This window comes from Carettochelys insculpta, chromosome 5 (genome assembly GCF_033958435.1).
Source record: "Carettochelys insculpta isolate YL-2023 chromosome 5, ASM3395843v1, whole genome shotgun sequence".
Taxonomy (NCBI): domain Eukaryota; kingdom Metazoa; phylum Chordata; order Testudines; family Carettochelyidae; genus Carettochelys; species Carettochelys insculpta.
This window is the reverse complement of record NC_134141.1, coordinates 55,382,927-55,404,475: the sequence shown is the minus strand read 5'-3', so window position 1 is coordinate 55,404,475 and position 21,549 is coordinate 55,382,927. Positions and strand designations below refer to the sequence as shown.

The 21,549-nt window shown below is 42.2% G+C and overlaps 1 protein-coding gene across 2 annotated transcripts in view; it reads left to right on the top strand.

Moving 5' to 3' along the window:
• The first annotated feature begins 5,162 nt into the window (after positions 1-5,162).
• The window catches only part of LRRC2 (leucine rich repeat containing 2), a 140,159-nt gene continuing 123,772 nt past the window's right edge, over positions 5,163-21,549 (top strand). The window contains exons 1-2 of one of the 2 annotated variants that reach the window (XM_074995095.1): positions 5,163-5,319; positions 12,392-12,537. In XM_074995095.1, coding sequence (XP_074851196.1) covers positions 12,413-12,537 — 125 coding nt within the window. In that variant the 5' untranslated portion in view covers positions 5,163-5,319; positions 12,392-12,412. The remainder of the gene's footprint in view (positions 5,320-12,391; positions 12,538-21,549) is intronic. The other variant, XM_074995096.1, reaches the window with a different exon arrangement.

The window sequence follows — 21,549 nt, the reverse complement described above, 5'->3', positions numbered from 1 at the left end:
TGTATGGCCCTGAGTCATGGACAATATATTGCTGCCATGTTTTGAAACCTGATCAGTTCCACATGCGCCGAGGAAGATTGCCCATGTGAACTAGTGGGACAAAATTCTTAATACAGAGGTTCTTAAGGTGTGTGGTATCATGGCATGGAAGCAATGCTTATGAACAAACAGTTTGACTGGATTGGTCATGTTTTGAAGATGGATGATACACGGACACCAAAGATGGTCTTCTATGGCCAGCTTGCTCATGGAAATCACATTATAGCTGCGTCTACACGTGCACGCTACTTCAAAGTAGCGGCACCAACTTCGAAATAGCGCCCGTCGCATCTACACGCGTCGGGCGCTATTTCGAAGTTAACTTCGACGTTAGGCGGCGAGACGTCGAAGTCGCTAACCTCATGAGCTGCGTCTACATGTGCACGCTACTTCGAAGTAGCGGCAGTAACTTCGAAATAGCGCCCGTCACGTCTACACGCGTCGGGCGCTATTTCGAAGTTGAAATTGACGTTAGGCGGCGAGACGTCGAAGTCGCTAACCCCATGAGGGGATGGGAATAGCGCCCTACTTCGACGTTCAACATCGAAGTAGGGACGTGTAGACGATCCGCATCCCGCAACATCGAAATAGCGGGGTCCTCCATGGCGGCCATCAGCTGGGGGGTTGAGAGATACTCTCTCTCCAGCCCTTGCGGGGCTCTGTGGTCACCGTGGGCAGCAGCCCTTAGCCCAGGGCTTCTGGCTGCTGCTGCTGCAGCTGGGGGTCCGTGCTGCATATACAGGGTCTGCAACTAGTTGTTGGCTCTGTGTATCTTGCACTGTTTAATGAAAGTGTGTCTGGGAGGGGCCCTTTAAGGGAGCGACTTGCTGTTGAGTCCGCCCCGTGACCCTGTCTGCAGCTGTGCCTGGCTCCCTTATTTCGATGTGTGCTACTTTGGCGTGTAGACGTTCCCTCGCAGCGCCTATTTCGATGTTGGGCTGAGCAACGTCGAAGTTGAACATCGACGTTGCCAGCCCTGGAGGACGTGTAGACGTTATTCATCGAAATAGCCTATTTCGATGTCGCAACATCGAAATAAGCTATTTCGAAGTTGGGTGCACGTGTAGACGTAGCCTTGAGGAGATAGGAATAGCGCCCTACTTCGACGTTCAACGTCGAAGTAGGGACCGTGTAGACGATCCGCGTCCCACAAAGTCGAAATTGCTGGGTCCTCCATGGCGGCCATCAGCTGGGGGGTTGAGAGATGCTCTCTCTCCAGCCCCTGCGGGGCTCTATGGTCACTGTGGGCAGCAGCCCTTAGCCCAGGGCTTCTGGCTGCTTCTGCGGCAGCTGGGGATCTATGCTGCAGGCACAGGGTCTGCAACCAGTTGTCAGCTCTGTGGATCTTGTGTTGTTTAGTGCAACTGTGTCTGGGAGGGGCCCTTTAAGGGAGTGGCTTGCTGTTGAGTCCGCCCTGTGACCCTGTCTGCAGCTGTGCCTGGCATCCCTATTTCGATGTGTGCTACTTTGACGTGTAGACGTTCCCTCGCTGCGCCTATTTCGATGTTGGGCTGAGCAACGTCGAAGTTGAACATCGACGTTGCTGGCCCTGGAGGACGTGTAGACGTAATTCATCGAAATAAACTATTTCGATGTTGGCTGCACGTGTAGACGTAGCCTATCAGTGGTAGTATAAGTGGTATAAAGCCATCTTAACAGCCAATGTAAAGTCATGTGGCATATCTCTCAATCATCTGGAAACTCTAGTTCAAGACATTGTTTTGGTGGCAAACCACTATTCAGGTTCTTAATTGCTTTGAGAGTCAGCATATCCAGGCACTACAGGAAAAACGTAGGATCTGAAAAGAAGGCACAACGCTTGCAGTTGGGTGTTTTTATGTTACATCTGTAATTGGCTCTGCTGTTCAAGGATTGGTTTAGTTACTCACCAATAGCATCACAGAAGATGAGATCAGGTGATTGATGGCTCAGTCCCAGAAGAAGAAGCCACTCATGCTATTTTTATAAACTGCTTTGGGCACTGAATGGTTAGCCAGAGCTTCACAGATATGCTGTGGCTCAAGTTGTATTATTAGCTGCCAAAATTTCTGATATTCAGGTCTACTGTTCTAATATAGTTAATCTGAAGATTTAAATAGCCAGCTTCCCATGTGTAAAATGGATATAATGGTGGTGACCTCCTTTAAAAACTGCTTTAAGATGTACTACTGAAAAGTGTGGTATAAAAACTAGATATTTATTTAGTTATTTAAAACGTTTTCTAGAAGTCCCTCAAATTCTCCCTGAAATAAAATAAACAGAGGCCCACCAGAATTAGTTTCTGGCAGGCCACTGTTGCTGTATTTACCTGTGCCTCTGCAGGAATTGAGTGACTGTAGCTCTTGGTGGCCATGAATGGCGATCTATGGCCAATGAAAGCTGCACTTGCTCAATAGCTGCTGAGGCACAGGTAAATGTAGCAGCAGTGGCCTGCCAGAGACTAATCTTGGTGGGCCTCTGTTTTTTTATTGCCCACTCCTGCACTAGATACTCATGTGCGTCTGAGCTGTGTTTGGCACATCCAAGGTTAAGGGGGAATAGGAGGTTTCCTCCAGCATGCTGTGCCTTGTGCCAGCTAGAAAAGCCCCATGGGCTCAGAACTACTGGAGTACACCTGTTCAGTGTGCTTGCTGTGCCAAAGCTGGGCCAGGAGCAGATGACACAGGGCAGAAAAAGTGTCTTTAACCTGTTTAGGGAGTCTCCTGTGCAAGGAGAACACACAGCTGCTCCATTAGGATGGCTTTCCAGCTGCTGGCAGCTTAGAGAAGCAATAAAGGGCAGCAGTGGATGGAATGGGAGTAACCATCTGGCCCTCTTTATGAAAATGTAATATCGTGATGGGCCACAGCTTTAATCTTGGAATATGGAAAAAGGACCAAGGTGCTCCACCAACCCTCACTGATGGGACAATCTCATGTATCTACTATTGAAGTCAGTGGAGAATTGCTGAAAAATATGGAGCATTTGCCATACCTTGAGAGTCCTCTTTCCACTTTGGCATGGAAATCCAGCATCATCTGAGCTATGCAAGCTCTGTTTTTGCCTACCTGAGAGAAAGGATCTTCGAGAACAGAGACACCTAGGCCAAGACAAAGCGCCGAGGATACTGCACAGTGGTTGTTCCAGCACTACTGTATGCATGCGAAACCTGGACAACATACAAGCATCATTTGGAAACACTTGAACAATATCATCACCACTGCCTCCAGAGAATTCTAAATATCCCTTGGAAGCATAGATCCATGAAGACTAGCATCCTTGAAGAGTCAAACATGACCAGTATTGAAGCCATCATCATTCACCAACAACTTTGCTGGAGTGGTCACGTGGTTTGGATTTCTGATCAGTGACTCCCAAAAGAGATTCTGTTTCCCAACTTGGAGGAAGAAGGGAGGAGCGTTGGGAGCCAGCAGAAGCGATATAAGGACGTGCTGAAGGCACACATGGAAAAGTGCAGCATCAGTGTCACCACTTGGAGAACCTTGCCCAGGACCATCTCCAGTGGACAGTGGTAATCCAGGAGGGGGTGTCACAATCTGAGAGATTCTGCCACAGCTCAGATGAGGAGAGAGAGAGAAGATTAAAGACTGGCAAAAACTACCCTGTGCCCCTCCAACAGCTATCAACACCTGCCCTTCCATGATAAGATGTGCAGCTCCAGAATCAGGCTGGCCAGCCATCAATGAACTCACAGACAGGAGGATGAGATGAAGACGTGCTACTCTTGATCAAGTGACTGCCAAGAGAGCAATATGGATTATATTTAGCAGGGGTCCATCTTTAGTTTCAAAGCCTAATTAAGGCTAGGATTTGAGTTTTGGTTATGAACTATCATTATTTCTTCTTGTGAGACTTTGCTCCTCAATGACTGAACTTGCAAGAGATCAGTTATTCACAAAAATCAGAAAGGCTGAGTCTACACTTGCATTCCTCTTTCGAAAGAGGCATGCAAATGAGAGAAATCAAAAGGTAAGTGAGGTGTAGATTTACGTAGCTGGTACCTCATTTACATATTCTTCTTTTGAAAGAGCTTGTTTTGAAAGAAGAAAAGTAATGTAGACGCTGCTCTTTCAAAAGTAAACTCCATCTTTGAAAGAATCCTTCTTCCCATAAAAATAAGGGAAGAAGGGTGTTTTCAAAGATGGGGTTTACTTCAAAAAAGCAGTGCCTACATTGCTTTTCTTCTTTTGAAAGAAGAATATGCAAATGAGGTGCCAGATATGTAAATCTGCACCTCATTTGCATTTTCAATTCTCTCATTTGCATGCCTCTTTCAAAAGAGGAATGCAAGTGCAGACACAGCCATAGTTACCACTAGGGATAAAATCTCTTAAGAACAACTTTCAAAATATATTAGTCACTTCAGAACATAAACTGTAAAATGTTTTCTGGCTCTGGATCCAGATCAGAACTAAAACAGCTGGGGTGGGACTGAATTTGAGAATTAGAATCTGAAAACAGCCATCATGAAATTTAAGGTGGTTTAGATTAGGGCTTGATGTTTGCTCCCCACCTCGCTATTGTAACCCATCATCTGATTTCTTTAGATTTGAACTTGAGAGGCTGTAATCAAAATGCTTTGTTTTGTTGTCACACAAAAGAATTTTTAGGTGGATCATTCTAAAATTAACCTTACAACCAGAGATACAGCATGAAGCTTTTGCCTACAGTTAAATAAGCTTCTGAAGGGACCTAAATTTGCTCGCGTGCCTAAAATTAATGTTGAGGAACCTTAAACAGAGGAAGGTACTATTGATTGTTTTAGCCTTTGAAGAGGATTTCCATATCCCTTTCTCTTTTCACTTCCATCTGTTGACAGATTTTTAGTCTATAGAAATTGCAAGGATTTTACAGTAACAATAGAAAAGTATTTAATTTCAAGCAGAGACTACCAATTCCATTTTCAAATGGAAAAGTACACAGACACCTGTGTGTGGTTTAAATATTCATCGGTTACAGTTTTCAGTGATGTTAGCTTTCTCACTTTCCCATAATTAAAATAAGATGCTATTCTATTAACACGGCTGTTTCTCATACTGTTGAGTCATGCAGTACAGATATATTATCTTGCACATGTCTCGGCTCTCAGACCACAGATCATGTTATCACGGAACAAATATAGCATATTAATGCACATGGAAGGCTAGTCACGCTGTGGGGTTCAAACAAATCTGGCTCACCATGAACTATGTTGGGGCTGTAAACAACTTTGGAGTCCTCTCTAAACTAACCACAGTGCATACTCGGGAGCTCTGGACACTTGTGTTCTTTTAGTTGTAGGTAAGTGGCAACTTTAATGATTAATGACTGCAACTAGAGTTTCTTTGGATTTGGGGGTCACGTTGGGAGGCAGAAAGGAGAAATTGTCATCATGTCTTTGTTGCTGTTGATGAACTACAAAAGATTCATCACCAATGTGTATGAGAAAAATAACTGAGATGCAGGGTATTACATCCTAAGAAATTTATATTTTATACTTTAAAGCTAGCTGATCAAATTCACCCTAGGTGTATCTCCACTGATTTCAGTAGATTTACACCTGGTACAAATTCAACCCAGTGTGCTGTATTATACACACACAATGCTTATAAGACCAGCTATTTGCTCTCTTCATATCTGCACTGTAATAAACCTTTGCTATTATATCTCAAGGACATATGTTGGTGTGAAAATGATTTTCAATAAAATAAATGGTCGAAGAGATTGGTCATTTATTTTCACTGTCTGTCAAAATTTATGAGTAGAACAGAAAAAGAGTTATAGAACCTCAGCCTCTGAAGGCCACTTATACCTAATTGAGAACTGGTAGAGGAAATCTAACTAGCTAATAGATCTTTGTGAACAAAACATACCATTTTAAGTTAAACATAGTAAAAATATTTATACGGTGTCCATTGCTGTGTATGAGGGCAGTGTTTCTTACTGTAGGCTAAAGTGGTACTGAACATCCCCAAAACCCCAAAACTTGGGGGAAACCTCTGTAGCAACTACTTTTTTCATAATTTAAATAAGATGCTATTCTATTAACACTGCTGTTTCTTGTACTGTTGAGTCATGCAGTACAGATATATTATCTTGCACGTCTTGACTCTCAAACCACAGATCATGTTATCACTGAACAAATATAGCATATTAATGCATATGGCAGGTTAGTCATGCTGTAGGGCTCACCATGAACTCAGCATCCTTGAGAAGACTGGTGATGTATGATAGCACCTAGAGCACAAAGGGACAGGTTCTAGGTGCTGGTTCCATCTGCTATGCATGTCTCTGACGTCACAAAGGAGATAAACTGTTCTAATGAGGAAGCTGAGGGCTGCCCTGATGGAAGATGAATTCTTGAGGGTTGTAAACCTGATGTCACCAGCTTTGTGCCACTTGGTTCCTCCATACTCAGGTGTGCAGGGAGCGTTCTTGAAGAAGCTACGGACATGTCCATGACCAGGAGGAGGCAGAGCTGCAGTATACTAACCTCCATAGTTCCACGGCCAAAAGAGTGTCCTGAGATGACACTCTTGATGGTATAATGTAATCACTGGAGCAGGATTAATTTTGAGTAGCCCTCTGTCTTTAAACTTTCTAACTTGTGTACCCTAAACCCTCACACTGCACTCATTGGCAGGGCATCAGAATGCAAAGGAACTGTGCAAGCAAGAACACATTACTCCAGCGTGGTCTTGAGACAGCTAACGTATTTCTTCCAAGTTCAGTAACTGGGGCAGATGTGTCTGATACATGGGGCAGACACAGGCATTTTACTCTGTTCCTGAAACAGTTGGCTCTCAGCTGAGGCTGTAGAAGAGACTCATTCTTTCTCTCTGTAAGTGGTCTAGGTGCCATTATATCTACGGTGACCATATCTCCCTGTCCCAAATACGGGACAGGGAGATATAGGATGGAGGGGCGACTTTTCCCAGCTCCACCAAGCCCCGGGGAGCAAGGAAGGAGGCATCAGCTCTTAATACTCCCTGGGAGCCCTGGGAAAGCAGCAGCTGGTGGCCCTCTTCCAGAGCCCAGGGAAGCCACAGCTGTCAACGCTCCCTGGGCACCCCAGGGAAGCGGCAGCCCCCAGTGCTCACCAAGCCCTGGGCAAATGGCAGTTACCCATGCTCCCCACCCCACTTCCCTGAGGCTCAGGGAAGTGACTCCCGCCAGCAGCTGCACCTGCAAAGCTGCTGGCGGAAAATGTAAGCGAGAGGAGGGCCCAAATATGGGATAAGTACCTTTTAAAAAATAAGTTGAGATGCCTTTTTGGCATCCCAAATACAGGACCATTCCACCAGGATGGATGGTCACCCTAATTATATGGGACAGTGAACCACACCCTTAGGAGTGAGGGTCACAGTCCCTCAGTATAAAGGAGAGTGAGCTGCTGGGAGGGCTTTCTCTGTGTGTGTTTAAACTGAAAACACTACAGTAGTACCACTATGGGAGGGCTTTTCCTGTCACACAGGAAATCCACCTTTCCAGGAGGCAATAGCTAGGTTGATGGGAATGCTGTCTATGCAAGTTTTTTTATGACCCTGAAGCTATGTCTACATGGCAGAGCTATTTCGGGATACCTCGGTATCCCAAAATAGCTACTCTGAGTCTTTGAAATGCATCCATGATTTCAAAATATTTTTTGAAATAATGTGTGCACTTTTTTGGCATCCCTATTCTGCTCATTGCAGGAGGAGTAAGGGATGCTTCAAAATAGCACATTATTTTGACATTTGGCACTGTTTAGATAGCACCAAATGCCAAAACAGACTATTTCAAAATAAACTCAAAATAAAATATGCAATTTACATAGCTCAAATTGCATATCTTATTTCAAATTTAGGGTGCCGTGTAAACGTAGCCTGAGAGACATAGCTAAACCAATGGCAATTCCTAGGCCTAGGTGAGGAATTCTCACTTCTGGCTATTTCTTCCTCACTTGGGCTATGTGTACACTAGCCAAAAACTTTGAAATGCCCATGCAAATGGCCATTTCGAAGTTTACTAATGAAGCACTGAAATACATATTCAGCACCTTATTAGCATGCGGGCGGCCACGGCGCTTCGAAATTGACCCAAAAGGACCCTGCCTACTTCGAAGTCCCCTTATTCCCATCTGCTCATGCACGGCCATTTCGAAGTTTGGGGCTAGTGTAGACACGGCCTTGGTTTGCCAGAACTCGGCTTTATTAATCTTCTGAACACATTGCAAAATCAGGCAACGATTGTGTGGGCTGAGGAATGTACGTTTATGTGTAGGTCTTGTTTATATTCATTTTGTGAAGTCATAAACTTTTGGGGGCAGGAACCCTCTTTTGGTTCTTTATTTGTACAACACCTAACAGCATGGATTTCTATTTCTTGGGTAGTGGAGTCCTAGTTGTTACCATATTTTTAATTTCTAATTTATGGGATAAAAATCTAGAACATTGGACAAGAAACTACATTTTTTTTTAAAAAAGGTCTATATGAGTCACAATCTGTTCTGCCTGTTGTCATGTGTCAGATACCAAGCAGATATTCATCCTGATGGTGGAATTGTGCATGACTGTTACAATTATTTCAGTAAGAATATGATAAATACCATCTGTTTATTTTTGGCCTTTTGAAGCTTTGATTCTACCAAAGCCCATATTCAGGAATAGTTTTATACAACTAAATCGTCACATTGACTTCAATGGGCCTACTCATGTGCAAAATTACTCATAGGAATACAAGTTTGCAAGACTGGGCTCTAAGCTGTATTTCTGAAAAGTAAGTAAAACAGAAAATCAATTTTAAATCCCTTTATGTCTGGAAAACAAATGTGAAAATAACAAAAGCAGAAAGAATGAGAAATGAGAACAACATTCAACTTCTATAACCTGCAGCTATGAGATAATGTTGAAACTATTATTTATAACAGTAGTTTAAAATCATTCAGCATTTGATACCCCCCATTTAGTTATTTAAAAATAATATGCAATTCTTTGAAAAATATTAGGTATACAATGCATCCTATCCCCCTAAAGAGCAGACAAAGATTTTACAATATTCTTTACAATAGCCATGACTTCTAGTTAATGGATGAGCTTAGTTCCTGACCAAACTCGGTTGAAATCAACAGAGAGACACTAGGGATGAATGTGGCCCAATGTGTTGAAGATATTGATTGAGGCCCACTAACCTGCCGATATCTGAGTGTGAATTACTAGTGGTAAGACTATCTGCTACCATTGATTCCTGTATGCAGAACTCCTTTTTCCAAAGGTGATGCTTTTGTAAATCATACTCTTGCTTTCTCTTTATGGTCCTGCAACCTTTCCTCCCTGGAAGGCGCTGTGCTTTCATTTTACAGTAGTACATTACCAAAGAGCCTTGCTTTCACGATCACTAAAACTTCATAAGACTGAGTAACTGTCATAAGAATGCATCATCTGAGAAAGGGGTATTGATGACCTGTAGTGTAATTCAGAAGCAGACTTCATCCATGGAAGAAGGTATTTAGCTGTACTGAGTTTGCAGATGTAGAGTAAGCTTTGCAGACATTACAGGAAATGCTCTCCTGGCCTGGATGGTGAAAGCCCACACAATGTATGAAACACATTGGTTTCACTGTATTCTCTTCTCTTACCTATGGCTTCCTTTTACTTAGAGGTCAGAAGCTGTATGCAGACCTTGACAGTCGTCTCACCATTTGTCTCTCTAACTTTCTCCGTCTGTTGGCAGAATAAATATTGTTGTGTACCAAGGCATGTGTGGATGTGCACCACCAGCAGAAACACAGGCTGATGGCCTTGGTTGGCTGTGGGTGCTCTACTAATCACCGGGGTGGCACCTGAATCTCTCCTGGCCACCCAAGCCTGCAGCTTACAGGAAACATTCTCTCTCACTCCTGGCCAACACTACTCCCACATCTGCTGGTGAAAAGATGGGAGCAAAGGGAGCTGAGTTTTGTAGCTTTGGGCACATGGTAGAGCATGACAAAACTGTGATGGAGAGAGGACTTCTGTCCCCTTCCCTATGTGAAGGTCACTAGCAACTACTTCTAAAGTAAAGTATTTTCTTCTAAGTGGCAAAGTATACATCAATAGTCAAGTTAGGTTTCGTCTACACTAGCACTTCTGTTGGTATAGCTCATGTCACTCGGATGTTTAAAAAACCAGCCCTTGGAGCTACATAAGTTACTCCAACAGAAGGGCCGGCGTAGACAGCACAATATCCTGCTGATGTAGCTACCACCACTTGTTGTTTTTGTTGATGGGAGAGCATTAGTGTAGTTGTGCCACTGTAAACTCGCTAGTGTAAACATGGCATTAGTGTTTGCACCACATCTGATTATAGGCAAAACTTTCCATAGAGGAGTAAGGTCAGTGTTCACATGACATTGCTATTAATAGGGTTCTACTTTTGTCAGCCATGGGTTGAAGAAACACTAGGAGCTATTTTTTGCATCATTGTTAACACTCAACTACAAACAAACAACAGACATGTCCTTACCAGCAGGAAATGTAAAGTTCGTATAGTTATCCAATGATATAAAAGACACCAGCATCTCTCTATGTCCGAGTTCAGAGGCTCTGCATCTTCATGAGAGTACTTAGAATATCTCTGAGGATATAATCCTTCTTGTTCAATCAGTCTACATATACTTCACGCACACCCCAAGGGTTTGATTTGTGGAGACTGTAGTGTTTTGTTAATAAACAACTTATTTTTGTGTTTCTTAATATGCCCTCTAGTATGGAGATATTTTGTAGGGCAAGAGAAAAAGAGAAAAAAGCAGAATAAAATATGGATTTGATGACCATTTATTCCTTCTGTTCCCTTCCCACTTCCCCAGTGTTTTGACTCAAGGCCAGACTGTGAGTGACCCCAGATGAAGGTTAGGAGGCCTGGAAACAGTGATTAGAGTAAGATCGTGGAAAAATTAATACCTGAAAGCTTAAAAATACACATGAAGGTAAGGGACAGGCTATTTCTTCAGCAGTAGCTTGACAGCTCAAGTCCTTTGTGTGTTTTACTAAGGAACAATATAATAAAAGTGGCATCTAATGAAATCTCAAGTGAAGCTTTAAAAAAAAAAGGAAGAGAAGAAACAGCACTTTTTATCTTGGTGGAAGCAATTATTTTTAAAAAGCTTCCAGAATTCTGTTTTATAAGATTTCCTCATGTTCACTCAGTGAACCATTTTATGAACAAGTAGGCATAACAAAAGCCCTCTATAGATAGATTAGCTGTATCTCATGATAAAAAAAAACTGAACTGAGATGATTACACCTTCTGTAATGACTCTGAGAAAGAACAGTTTACTGATTTTTAGTCCAAGTTATACTTGTACCAGTGTTGGTGATTAAGTGGGTGGTTTGCTTACTTCCCTCTGTGTCAGTAGTGAATCAGTGACCTAGAACAGCACAAAGGGCATCGTCTCTGTTGGACACGCTGTCTTTGAGGTCTACATGCCACTGTGAATCCAGGCCTACAGGACCTTCACTTGTGAACTCTATATTGCCAAGCCCATACTTGAGTGTCCATACTGCATTGTAAACTTGGATTTACAATTACAGGATGCAGGTCTGTCAGCTGTGCTAAAGTTCCTGTACTGCACTACAAGGCCTTTCAACTTGGGTCTGGGGCTTGAGTCGTGTCCACACTCCAAAATGACTCAGCATGACTCAGGCGTGGACCAACCCTTTTTGGTCCAGGTCCTGAGGATTTGGGCTCAAACTTGAGTCTCAGCCCAGGTAGACATATCCAAAAATTCCACAGAACACTCATGTCCTGACTAAATTCCAACACTGCAGTGCAATGGTAATATTGCCACTGATTTTCTGAGGAGCAGGCTGCAGGTAATCACACTGTCTCATTTATCTTTACAGTTTCAGGTGATACTGCACACTTAATTTCCTGGCTTAAACTCCAATTCAGAACTGTACTCAATTTCTTGTTTAAATGTAGGTATGTGAAGTATCTGGCTGGGTGCAGGCCCTATTGTCTTGGTCTACTAAACAATTGCCACATTTTGCAGATCAGTGATTGCATTTCAGCAGTAGTTGAAGTGATTTCTGTATCTGAAGGGACTGATCCTGCCTCTTGCAATTCCCTGATGAACACTTGTTGACTTGTTGACGTTGACTGCAATAAGGAGTAGTAGCCTGGGAAAAGGTCAGCATGATGACAACTGAAGTTTGGTGAACACTTTAGGATCATTTGGGGTTGACATGATCTTTATAAACCGTTATTATTACTATTACTGTTCCCTTAATCAAGTTAATATTTTTGTCCATTTTTTCCCAAAACAAGCTGTAAGGAGCTGGATCAGTACAATAACTACTTGTGGTGTTTGGTCCTACTTAGGATGACACCTTAATGATACACTTTTTTTTTATAGGAAAAGCTTAATGTCAATAACATGGGACATCAGGTGATAATATTTGACATTTCTGCTGTAAGAGGATTCTGGGAAACTCAGGTCAAGAAGTACAAAGCAGTTCAAAAGAAGGAGAAGGAAAGATTAGCAAAAAGCTCATTAGAGAAGTAAGCCAACCTACTACTCTTCTATTTAACTTATTTCATTAATGTATCTGTTAATTTCATTATATACAAAGGGTATTCAAATGATTCCAAGAATCCATTTAATTTAGTTGGTTTGGATTTGCTGATTCAACTTTCTATCTCCCTTGAAATGACTAACAGAAATACAATACAAACGGATATATTGTCTTATCTTATTAATTGCTGAACTCTCTAAACTGCAGTTTACTGATGGGTGCTAGTTCATTGCACAGATTCAATTTAAATATGTCAATGTGCTCTCCCCTTTCTATTCTTGTTCATGAAAAGTGACATATGAAGGTGCTGCATTTATTATGGAACCCTTATGAAAATATACTAGTGAGAGACTGTAGTAATCAATGCTTTGTGTTATGCTGTCAGAAGAAACAAAAGTGAAGAAATATACATGCAGGTAGAGTGTTTTTGAATTCCATAAAAGGAGAAAAGGGGGAACAGACCAAAAGAATTATTAAAAAAGACTTCTGTCATCGCAAATGAAAAGCAAAATAAAGGCTTGAATACAATACCGTTCACCTCTATGGCTCATACTGATTGCTTTATTATAGTTTATTAATGATTTAAGTGATAGTTCAGTTTCTTTGTGATCATCTCCATTAAAGCCACTGTACTATTATATCACGAAGATGGAGTCAGCACCTCTTCCTGCACTATTAGTGCTGTAGGGCTGGAGCACCCACGGGAAAAAAATCACAGTGAAGTGCTCAGCACCCACTGACAGCCCCATGGATTGACTTTTCTTCCTCTCTCCCAGTGCCTCCTGCCTGCTGCGATTGGCTGTTCAGCAGGGCACAAGAGGCGTTGGAGGAAAGAGGGAGGAGCAGGGGCAGGCAGAGGTGAGAGGATGAATGGAAGGGAGTGGGGGTGGGAGTTTGGGAGAAGGGGAGGAATGTGGGGCAAGGGTGAGGCAGGAACTTGAAGGAAGGGGTGGAGTGGAGCAGGGCCTGATGTGTTGTGGGGTTTGAGCAACCCCCATCTCCCTACCGCCTGGGAACACAGAAAGTTGGGGGCTCTGAGTAAAGCATTTGTAGGACTTTACTGATACCAGGCTTATTGCTTAGGGAAGAGGGAGAAAAAGGAGGGGAAAAAATTTCTTTGCTGAAAAGTGCCTAGGGCTGAATGGTGCCTTTGTTGGAGGGACAGCAGGAATCCCAGGGTGAAATCTGGCTGATTCAGTGGGAGTCACTCCTGGGGTCTCCTGTGCAGCTCAGCCTCACATGAGGCTACATCCCTGTCTAAAAGCCCGGGACAAGGTACATGCCAGAAAGCACACCTTGGTCAAAGCAATCTGTGTATGGAACAACCTTGCAGAGGAGATCAGGCTAACTCAGAATTCATCTTGGGGAAATGCTGCAAAATCATCTTCTTTTGAGAAAGCTTTTCCACTGCAAGAATGACATGCCACTGACACCCCCTGCACTGCCCCCCCCAAATCACTGTCAAACAAAGACAAAAATGAGAACATACCCTAAGCAGAACTTTTACCTAAAAAGAGGAGAGTGCCAGCAAGCCCATGAAGTCCCACAAGGATTTATCTGTTGCTAATGATTTTATGTGGGAGGTACTCCAAGACTTGCATGGTGGGTGGCAGTATGAAATCCTGCTTCCAGGTAGTGCAAAGAGTTCCTTGTTCTGTGCCAACCAACTTCTCTGACTGTTCTGGGGATGAGAGATAGGCCAGGAGCCTCATCTTCACCTTTTACCTTCTTGTCCTCTTTCACATAGCTAGTGCCCACCAAGCTTTTAGGAAGGATAAGTACCTGCACTTGCCAGCCAGGCTACTGCTGGCCCTTGCAAAGGGGTACAAGAAGCAGGGTTCCCTGCTCCCTTTAGGCAGCAATGTAGTGGCTGGCCACAGTCTGGCCCCTAATTTGTGCATCTCTCCATTTTTTCACTCTGACTCATTTGTACAGAGCGTAGGTTTTCAAAACATTGTGAACCACTGGCCATTTTCTTTCCTGTTCATGTTGGCTAGTACAAAAGCAAACCACAACTGGCACACATTAGGGAATTCACTAGGGATAGAAAAAGAGGGCACCTTAATATGGCAAGTGGTAGTTTTTTTCTGTTGCAATGCTGCTAATTTTAGCTACCTCATTTTTTGCCAGTGGACTAGGGCAGGACCCAAAGCTGTTCTCTGAGTCATGTTTTCCGTGATGATAACAATCTCACTGTAGTTGACATCTGTGCTTGTTTGTCATAAAACCCATCTCGTCTACTAAAGTATCAATGCTTCATGATCTGTTCTTCCCAGCCACTCTCCAATTTTCTTATATTCATTAATAAAGCTCCAAACCTCTTCTTGATCTTTTCAGTAGACCCAGATTTTGATATAGAATACAGCAACATAGAGAAAGTGAATTTCTGTATCCATGAGGGAATTCTTTTTAAGCCAGAAATTGATACAGTACTTTATCCCATGACACTGAGCCAGATTCTGATGCTCTTATTTATGTTGAGAAACATCACACTTTCCAAATAATGTCAATAAGAGGACTCCAGAAGTAAAATATTACTTAGTGTAAGTATATCAGAACCTGACCCTATTATGAACTGATACTTCATTTATTGAAGTTAATTTCAACACTCCAGTTAATTCCATTGCTGCAGGGTCAGGCAGTTACAACAATGTGGCCAACATTCCAAAAAAATGGCAATTAATTATTGTTAAATCACTGTTAAAGGAAAACCCCTTTCACCACCTGACAGAATTTCCAAGAGATGTATGTGCCTAAAAACATGTCAGTTAGCTAGAGCTGCCTATTGAGATTCTAGAGCCAGATTGTCAAAAAAGCACTCAGCCCTGTTTCCAAATTCTCAGTACCAACAACCGTTGGTGAAGCCCTTTCAAAAATTCTAACCTTAATGCACTATCCGGCATTTGTGGATGCTGCAAAGGCTCATTTCATTATACCAGGAGTGCCTCAGAGTTTGATGGCTCTTGAAGCAGGGGCAGGTGAGGCGGAAAGAAACCCCTCTCTGCAACTGTTAAGGAGTTACCTTCTGAGAGCTATTAATCTGCTTTTAGTTTAGTTTAATACTTGGCACTTAACACTATGCTATGCTTTCCACCACATTACAGTTTTGCCTGTAAGGAAAAGAGCTTTGATTGAATTTACAGTTAAGTTGATCTCTGAGTAAGAAAGTGCCTCTCCTTGGGTAGTCTCAGAGGGTAGCCATGTTAGACTGTTGCTTCACAAAAAACAAGCAGTCCTGTAGCACCTTAAAGACTAACAAATAGGTTACCAAACCCACAAATCCCATTGCCAGCTCTGTCCACATATGTATACTAGAGACACCATCATTGGACTTAACCATATCAGCCACAATATCAGGAGCTCATACACCTGCATATTCATGCAATATCCCATTCAATGTGATATATGCCTTCATGTGCCAGCAATGCCCCTCTGACATGTACATCGCACAATCTGGACAGTTTCTGTATCAAATGATGAATAGACATAAATCCGACATAGGAATTGAACATACTCATAAACCTATGGTGTTAACCTGTACTTTAACCTCCCTGGATATTCAGTAAAGGATTTGAACATAGCTATTCTTCTACAAAAGGATTTTACTGCAAGATTACAGAGGGCAACATCTGAATTGGAATTAATTTGCAAGTTTGACGCATTTAACCTTGGGTGTAACAGAGATCTCTATCATTGGTCCTATTAATGACAGGTGACTCCCCCTCACCTTTTTTTTCTTCTTCTTATCCTCCTTTCTTAAGGTGACCATATTTACCTAGGCCAAATATGGGACACCTGTGTGGGGGAGATGATGCCTTCATGGAGTGTGAAATACAACTGTCCCGTCCAAAATGGGATGGATGGTCGCCCTATTCTGGTGCTGGCTGCCCTCTGGGGGTTGTCACTCTTCTGGAGGAGGGAGCTCCCTGGCTGTAGGGGGCAGCTGTGGCTCCATGATGCCCTATGCCTTGGGATACCAAGAAAGGGGCTGGTGCCCTGCAGGGGACCTCCTCAGCTTCCCCATGCCTTGGGGCACCAGGAAGGGGGCTCCAGCTTTGCCAGCAAAGGTTCTGGCATCCCCAAGCCATGGGGAGGCAGGAACAGGGTGGCACCTGCACCAGTGCTCTACCCAGCTCCTCCAAGCTATGGGGATGTGGAAAAGGGGCAGCAGGCATGCCTGCTTCTGCTCCTGGCTCCCCCAAGTGGAGCCAGTGGAACCGGGCTCTGTAAACAATCAGGACCATGCATAGAGTATAAAAGGGAAAAGCGAACAAGCAAGGGTAGGTTTTGGAGTGAACACAGCTCTAGAAGAAAGGAGAGTGTATTGAATAAGTGCTCTATGGGGAATCCTATTTGTGTCCCTACTGAAAGGAAAGATTTGCTGTTTTTTTTTTGTCTCTCACCATCAAAGATTTTATTTGTTTGGGTGTAGGTTATATGCATCCCTAGTGGGGGGATAGCTTCTGCAAGGGCGAAGCTTTATTTTCTGCAAACTTATTTTGGAAGGGAACTTCGTGGATTGAAAAGAAGTTGACTTTCTGCATAAGCAGGGAGGTTCTGTATGTTTCGCAACACACTTTAAAATTGTCTGTTGGCATTTTGATACACTTGGAGAGATGACATATGTGAAGTGGCTTTGGGATATGGAGATGTCATGGATGAACTCAGAAAAGCTGGTGGACTGCTGAACAGCAGGTCACTTTTACAGTGGGGCCCATAGCTAGTTTAGTATTTTGCTTTCTGTATCTTAAAACATAAGGCACAGTATTCTCTCCAGGAGTAACTGTTTTGTTTCAGATTCCCAAACCCATTAGAAAAGCTCACCCTAAATTTTCCTGACCATGGCTTAAATTGTAAGCCACAAAATGTGATTTATGTTATTATATGCTCACTGCATCTGTATGGAAATGGATACAAATTCTAGAGAATAGAGCCAGTAGCTTATCCATGGGAACAGGTTTGTGTTTAGTGCACTGTCAGTGTCTACATACAGATTATCATTTTGAAATGTAAGTAATGTTGCTTCCAGTACAGCTTCAAATTGGTAGTTCTATAGTGAGATGATGCTCAGTGATCTTTTGTTACATCCTGTAATACTGAAGTGTAAATAGAAATCTGGCATTCTATCTGAGAAGCATATAGTATGTTAAAAGCGCTCATGATGTGGAAGTCTGTCTCCACCTTTTCTTTTTAAGTAAATAAATACAAATGAGTACCTTATAACTTACAGCAGTGTGCAACTCAAAAACATGCACTGTGTTAATACAGAGCTAAGACTGCATTCCTAAGCTCTGAGAAGTGTGGAAATGTCCAGTCAAGACACAAAGGTTTTCCCCTATGCCTTTGGTTCACTCCCAGCCCACCAACAAAACATGAATTTAGTGAGGGAATTGTGCAAGAAACAAGCAGACCTGTAATGCCTTAAAGCATGGGTGTCCAACCTTTTGGCTTGCCTGGGCCGCATTGAGTGAAGAGGAATTGTCTTGGGCCGCATATAAAATATACAATATAGTTAATGTATGTAAATCACATAATAATGTAGAAAGTTTAGGATCTTGTGGGGCCACATTACTAGCTGTCCAGGGCCTCATGCAGCCCACGGGCCGCGGGTTGGACATGCCTGCCTTAAAGGCTAACAAATTTATTAATGAGTAAGACCTACTTTATCAGATCAGTCTAATCTGATTGAGTTTTGCCCACAAAAGCTCATGACCTTATAAAAAAAATTGTCAGTTTTTAAGGTGCTGCTTTGATTTTGTGAAGCTACAGACTAACATGGCTATCCCCTGAGATAGTTCTGTGAGCTCTGCCTTACTCATTTCTTGTCTTCCCTTAACTTTTCAGTGTGTAGCACGTTAACCATAAGTTGGACGCTTTCTCAATGTATGACTAAAACCTATACAATATTAAGTCCATGTGCAATGTTTTTTCAAAGGCTCATGACTTGGTTAATCAACACTAATTCTCAGTAGAACACTCAAAGCATCCTCTATATTTCTCTGAAGGACTTTATTGTTCTAGTTCCAGCTGTTTAATTGATAGTAGTTATTTTTTAAGAGTGAAAGTGTTTTATATTTAGACCTTTACTGAGCTGAAAATGCTTTAGCTTTTTTTGAGTAACTTTTTGAATAAACTTAGGCCAAATAAAATATTTTGGAAAATTGGTGATTAGGCTAGAAGTAATTAGGCAATGTTAACTACCATTGCAGCAGTATAATTTGTTTTTGTTCATGTATATTTACTCAATCAGATATTTTTATGACAAAATAGTTCTCAGCGACGTCCCAGACTACATTCTTCAACTGCAATCCAGTACAACAGGGCAGTGGGTTAGGACTAGAAGACAAGAATAATTGTAATTATGGGAAAAATTTCATTAAACAGAATTGCTTAAACTGCAATTTGGCCAAGATTAACAATCCTGTTCATAGAAAAGATCTCGTGGGATCATTTAATATACTCAAGTGGCTAAGTCTTGAGTCTCACACAGGAGATGACATGTCAATTAATACGGTACCCGCAAGTAGCTTGCTGGGCTGCCTTTTCAGCTCTGATTCTGAGGGAAGAGTGCCATCTAATGAAACATCACACCTCTTCCTAAAGCACTTCTCTCTTCCTTTGTGACCTCCCATTCACCTACTGAGCAGGTCTTTACTTACGCTGGGAAAAGGATTTTAGGCGCTCACCCTCAAAAATGAATGGTATCCTCTCAATGAATGCCTCTGAAATCCTTTAGGATGTTAGTCTAGTCACATGAGTCATTTTCCAAACAGATCACTTCTTTCAAAATATATAATTTTTTAATGTACCCCACAGCGATTATTTGTATTCCTCTCAAAGTGAACCTAAAATGGGAGCAACAAAGAACTTTCCCATCCACATGAGGGGGAGAAGAGTAGTTTGTTTAATCTTCGCACATAAAAATGATAACAGGTATTATTTGCAAGGTGTGCGGAGGCTAAGTCCTTGTGAGGACAAGATCAGCAATAACCACAACAGTAACACTTAAATATTCACAGTCTTTGATGGTTCTATTCCATACATCAAAAATAATACCTTCAGGACTGATTGAAATCTGATACTTGATTGACCTGTAGAGATGTTATCACAATGCTGACAGAGTTTTAGTGGAAGAGTGACTTCTGTTTCAGCCACATGTGTACACATGCATATAGCTAACACATACATAACTTCATTAGAGCCAATGTGATTATTTTCATGCTTAAAGTTTGGCCTGTGCTGAAGTATTTTGCTGAATTCAGGCTTTAGATCTCACTTGCACAATCTCTGTGCCCCAAAATAACACTTTTTAGGATGTTCTCATGCCATATGCCCCATTCTGTTGGGCTCAATTGTGGCAAGATTCTTTCTCAAACACCACAAGAACACTGTCTCTTTAAAACAAATGCAATATTCACTAAAAGTTGGGATGAGAATCAAGCAATTTGCAGCTCAATAGAACTATTATTAATAATTAAATAAACTCCAGGGGTTACGAAGATTTATTTCTGCAATCCTCTTATATGTCATTACATTGGCCCCAGGGTTACTTAGCATTTTCAGAACCTAGAGCAGTAGTAACTTAACTCTCTCTAGTTTCTTTCTCCAGACAAAGCACATAATACATAATAGCTAATGATTTCCCTAGCAACAGCTGGGGGGCTGATAGATTCACCAGGCTCTTGGGCAAGGTGGAGGGGATAGTGCCTTGTCCCAGAAGGGGCGAGGCCTTGAGCAGAAGGGGCGGGGCAGGGACTAGCCTCCTCCATGCAGCCCTCAACACTATCTGGGGTTCTGGCAGTAATTTAAAGGGCCCTGGTCTCCTGCCCTCTTTGCCCCTCAGCCTGGCCATTGGCAGGCCTGGCAACAGCCAATAGTAATTAATTATTTTCCTTATTAGCAAAGCAGCTTCAGAAAAAACACAAACTTCAGGATCAATTCTCCACATTTCTCCTGCCTTCTCAAGAATGTGTCCTTTCTCTTTATCTATCCCAGTCAATAAAATTGCAGTTTACAGCTGGTTTTGTTCTGTCTGCTTAAGTAAGGCCAATTTATTCTTATGTGGTTCCCTTGCTTACATTTATTGGGCCTTAATACACAAAAATACTGCCAGTTGTGTCAAATCCAGTTTTATCACAACACAAGAGTGGATGAGTTAGAAAGTTGGTCCAATAAAATATTTCCTCATCCTCTTATGTATTTATTGTAGGGGAAAATGTTTTCTGGGATTTCCAGATCCTTAAAAATAGTTGATCTTTAAAACAAAGCATTTAGACTTGAAACCAATTTACTCACTGCATAGAAATGTTAATAGATTTAAAAAGATTGGAAGTGCCAAATAATTGCTAATGGTTTATTTTCTTAAAACAACTCCTACCTGCCAAAACACACTCAAGAATTTGCTGTACTGTTTTATAGAATTTTCTCGCTAACATAGGCTTTTTTCTTTTTCAAAGGTATGCATGATCGAATTTGATGTGCAATAGTGCATAATTTCCCCAATATGAGATAATCCATTTGAGATTAAACAATTTATTTTGATAAAGGTTCCATAAGGAATAACAGAACTATATAGTTTTAGCAGACACTATCTAGAGCAGAGCAGCCGCTGCTGCTCTCCCCACTTCAGTGTCTATTGAAGGAACAGAGTTAAAAACAGTGGACGAGTTCAAGTACCTCGGCAGTGTGATAGCCAATGATGGCTCCCTTGACAAAGAAATCAATGTCAGGATCTGCCAGGACTACCAGGCACTAGGATGTCTGAGAGCTCAAGTGTTGAATCAGCACAATATTGACAGTCCACTACACTGAAAGTGTACAAAGCTGTAGTCCTGTCCAGTCTCCTGTATGGATGTGAAAGCTGGAACTTGTACAGAAAATGTGAAACTGCTGGAGCGCTTCCACACATGCAGCCTGAGGTGAATAGTGCACATTCGATGGCAGGACAGAGTCATGAAACTGGAAGCCCTCAACACAGCAGGAACCACAAGCATTGAAG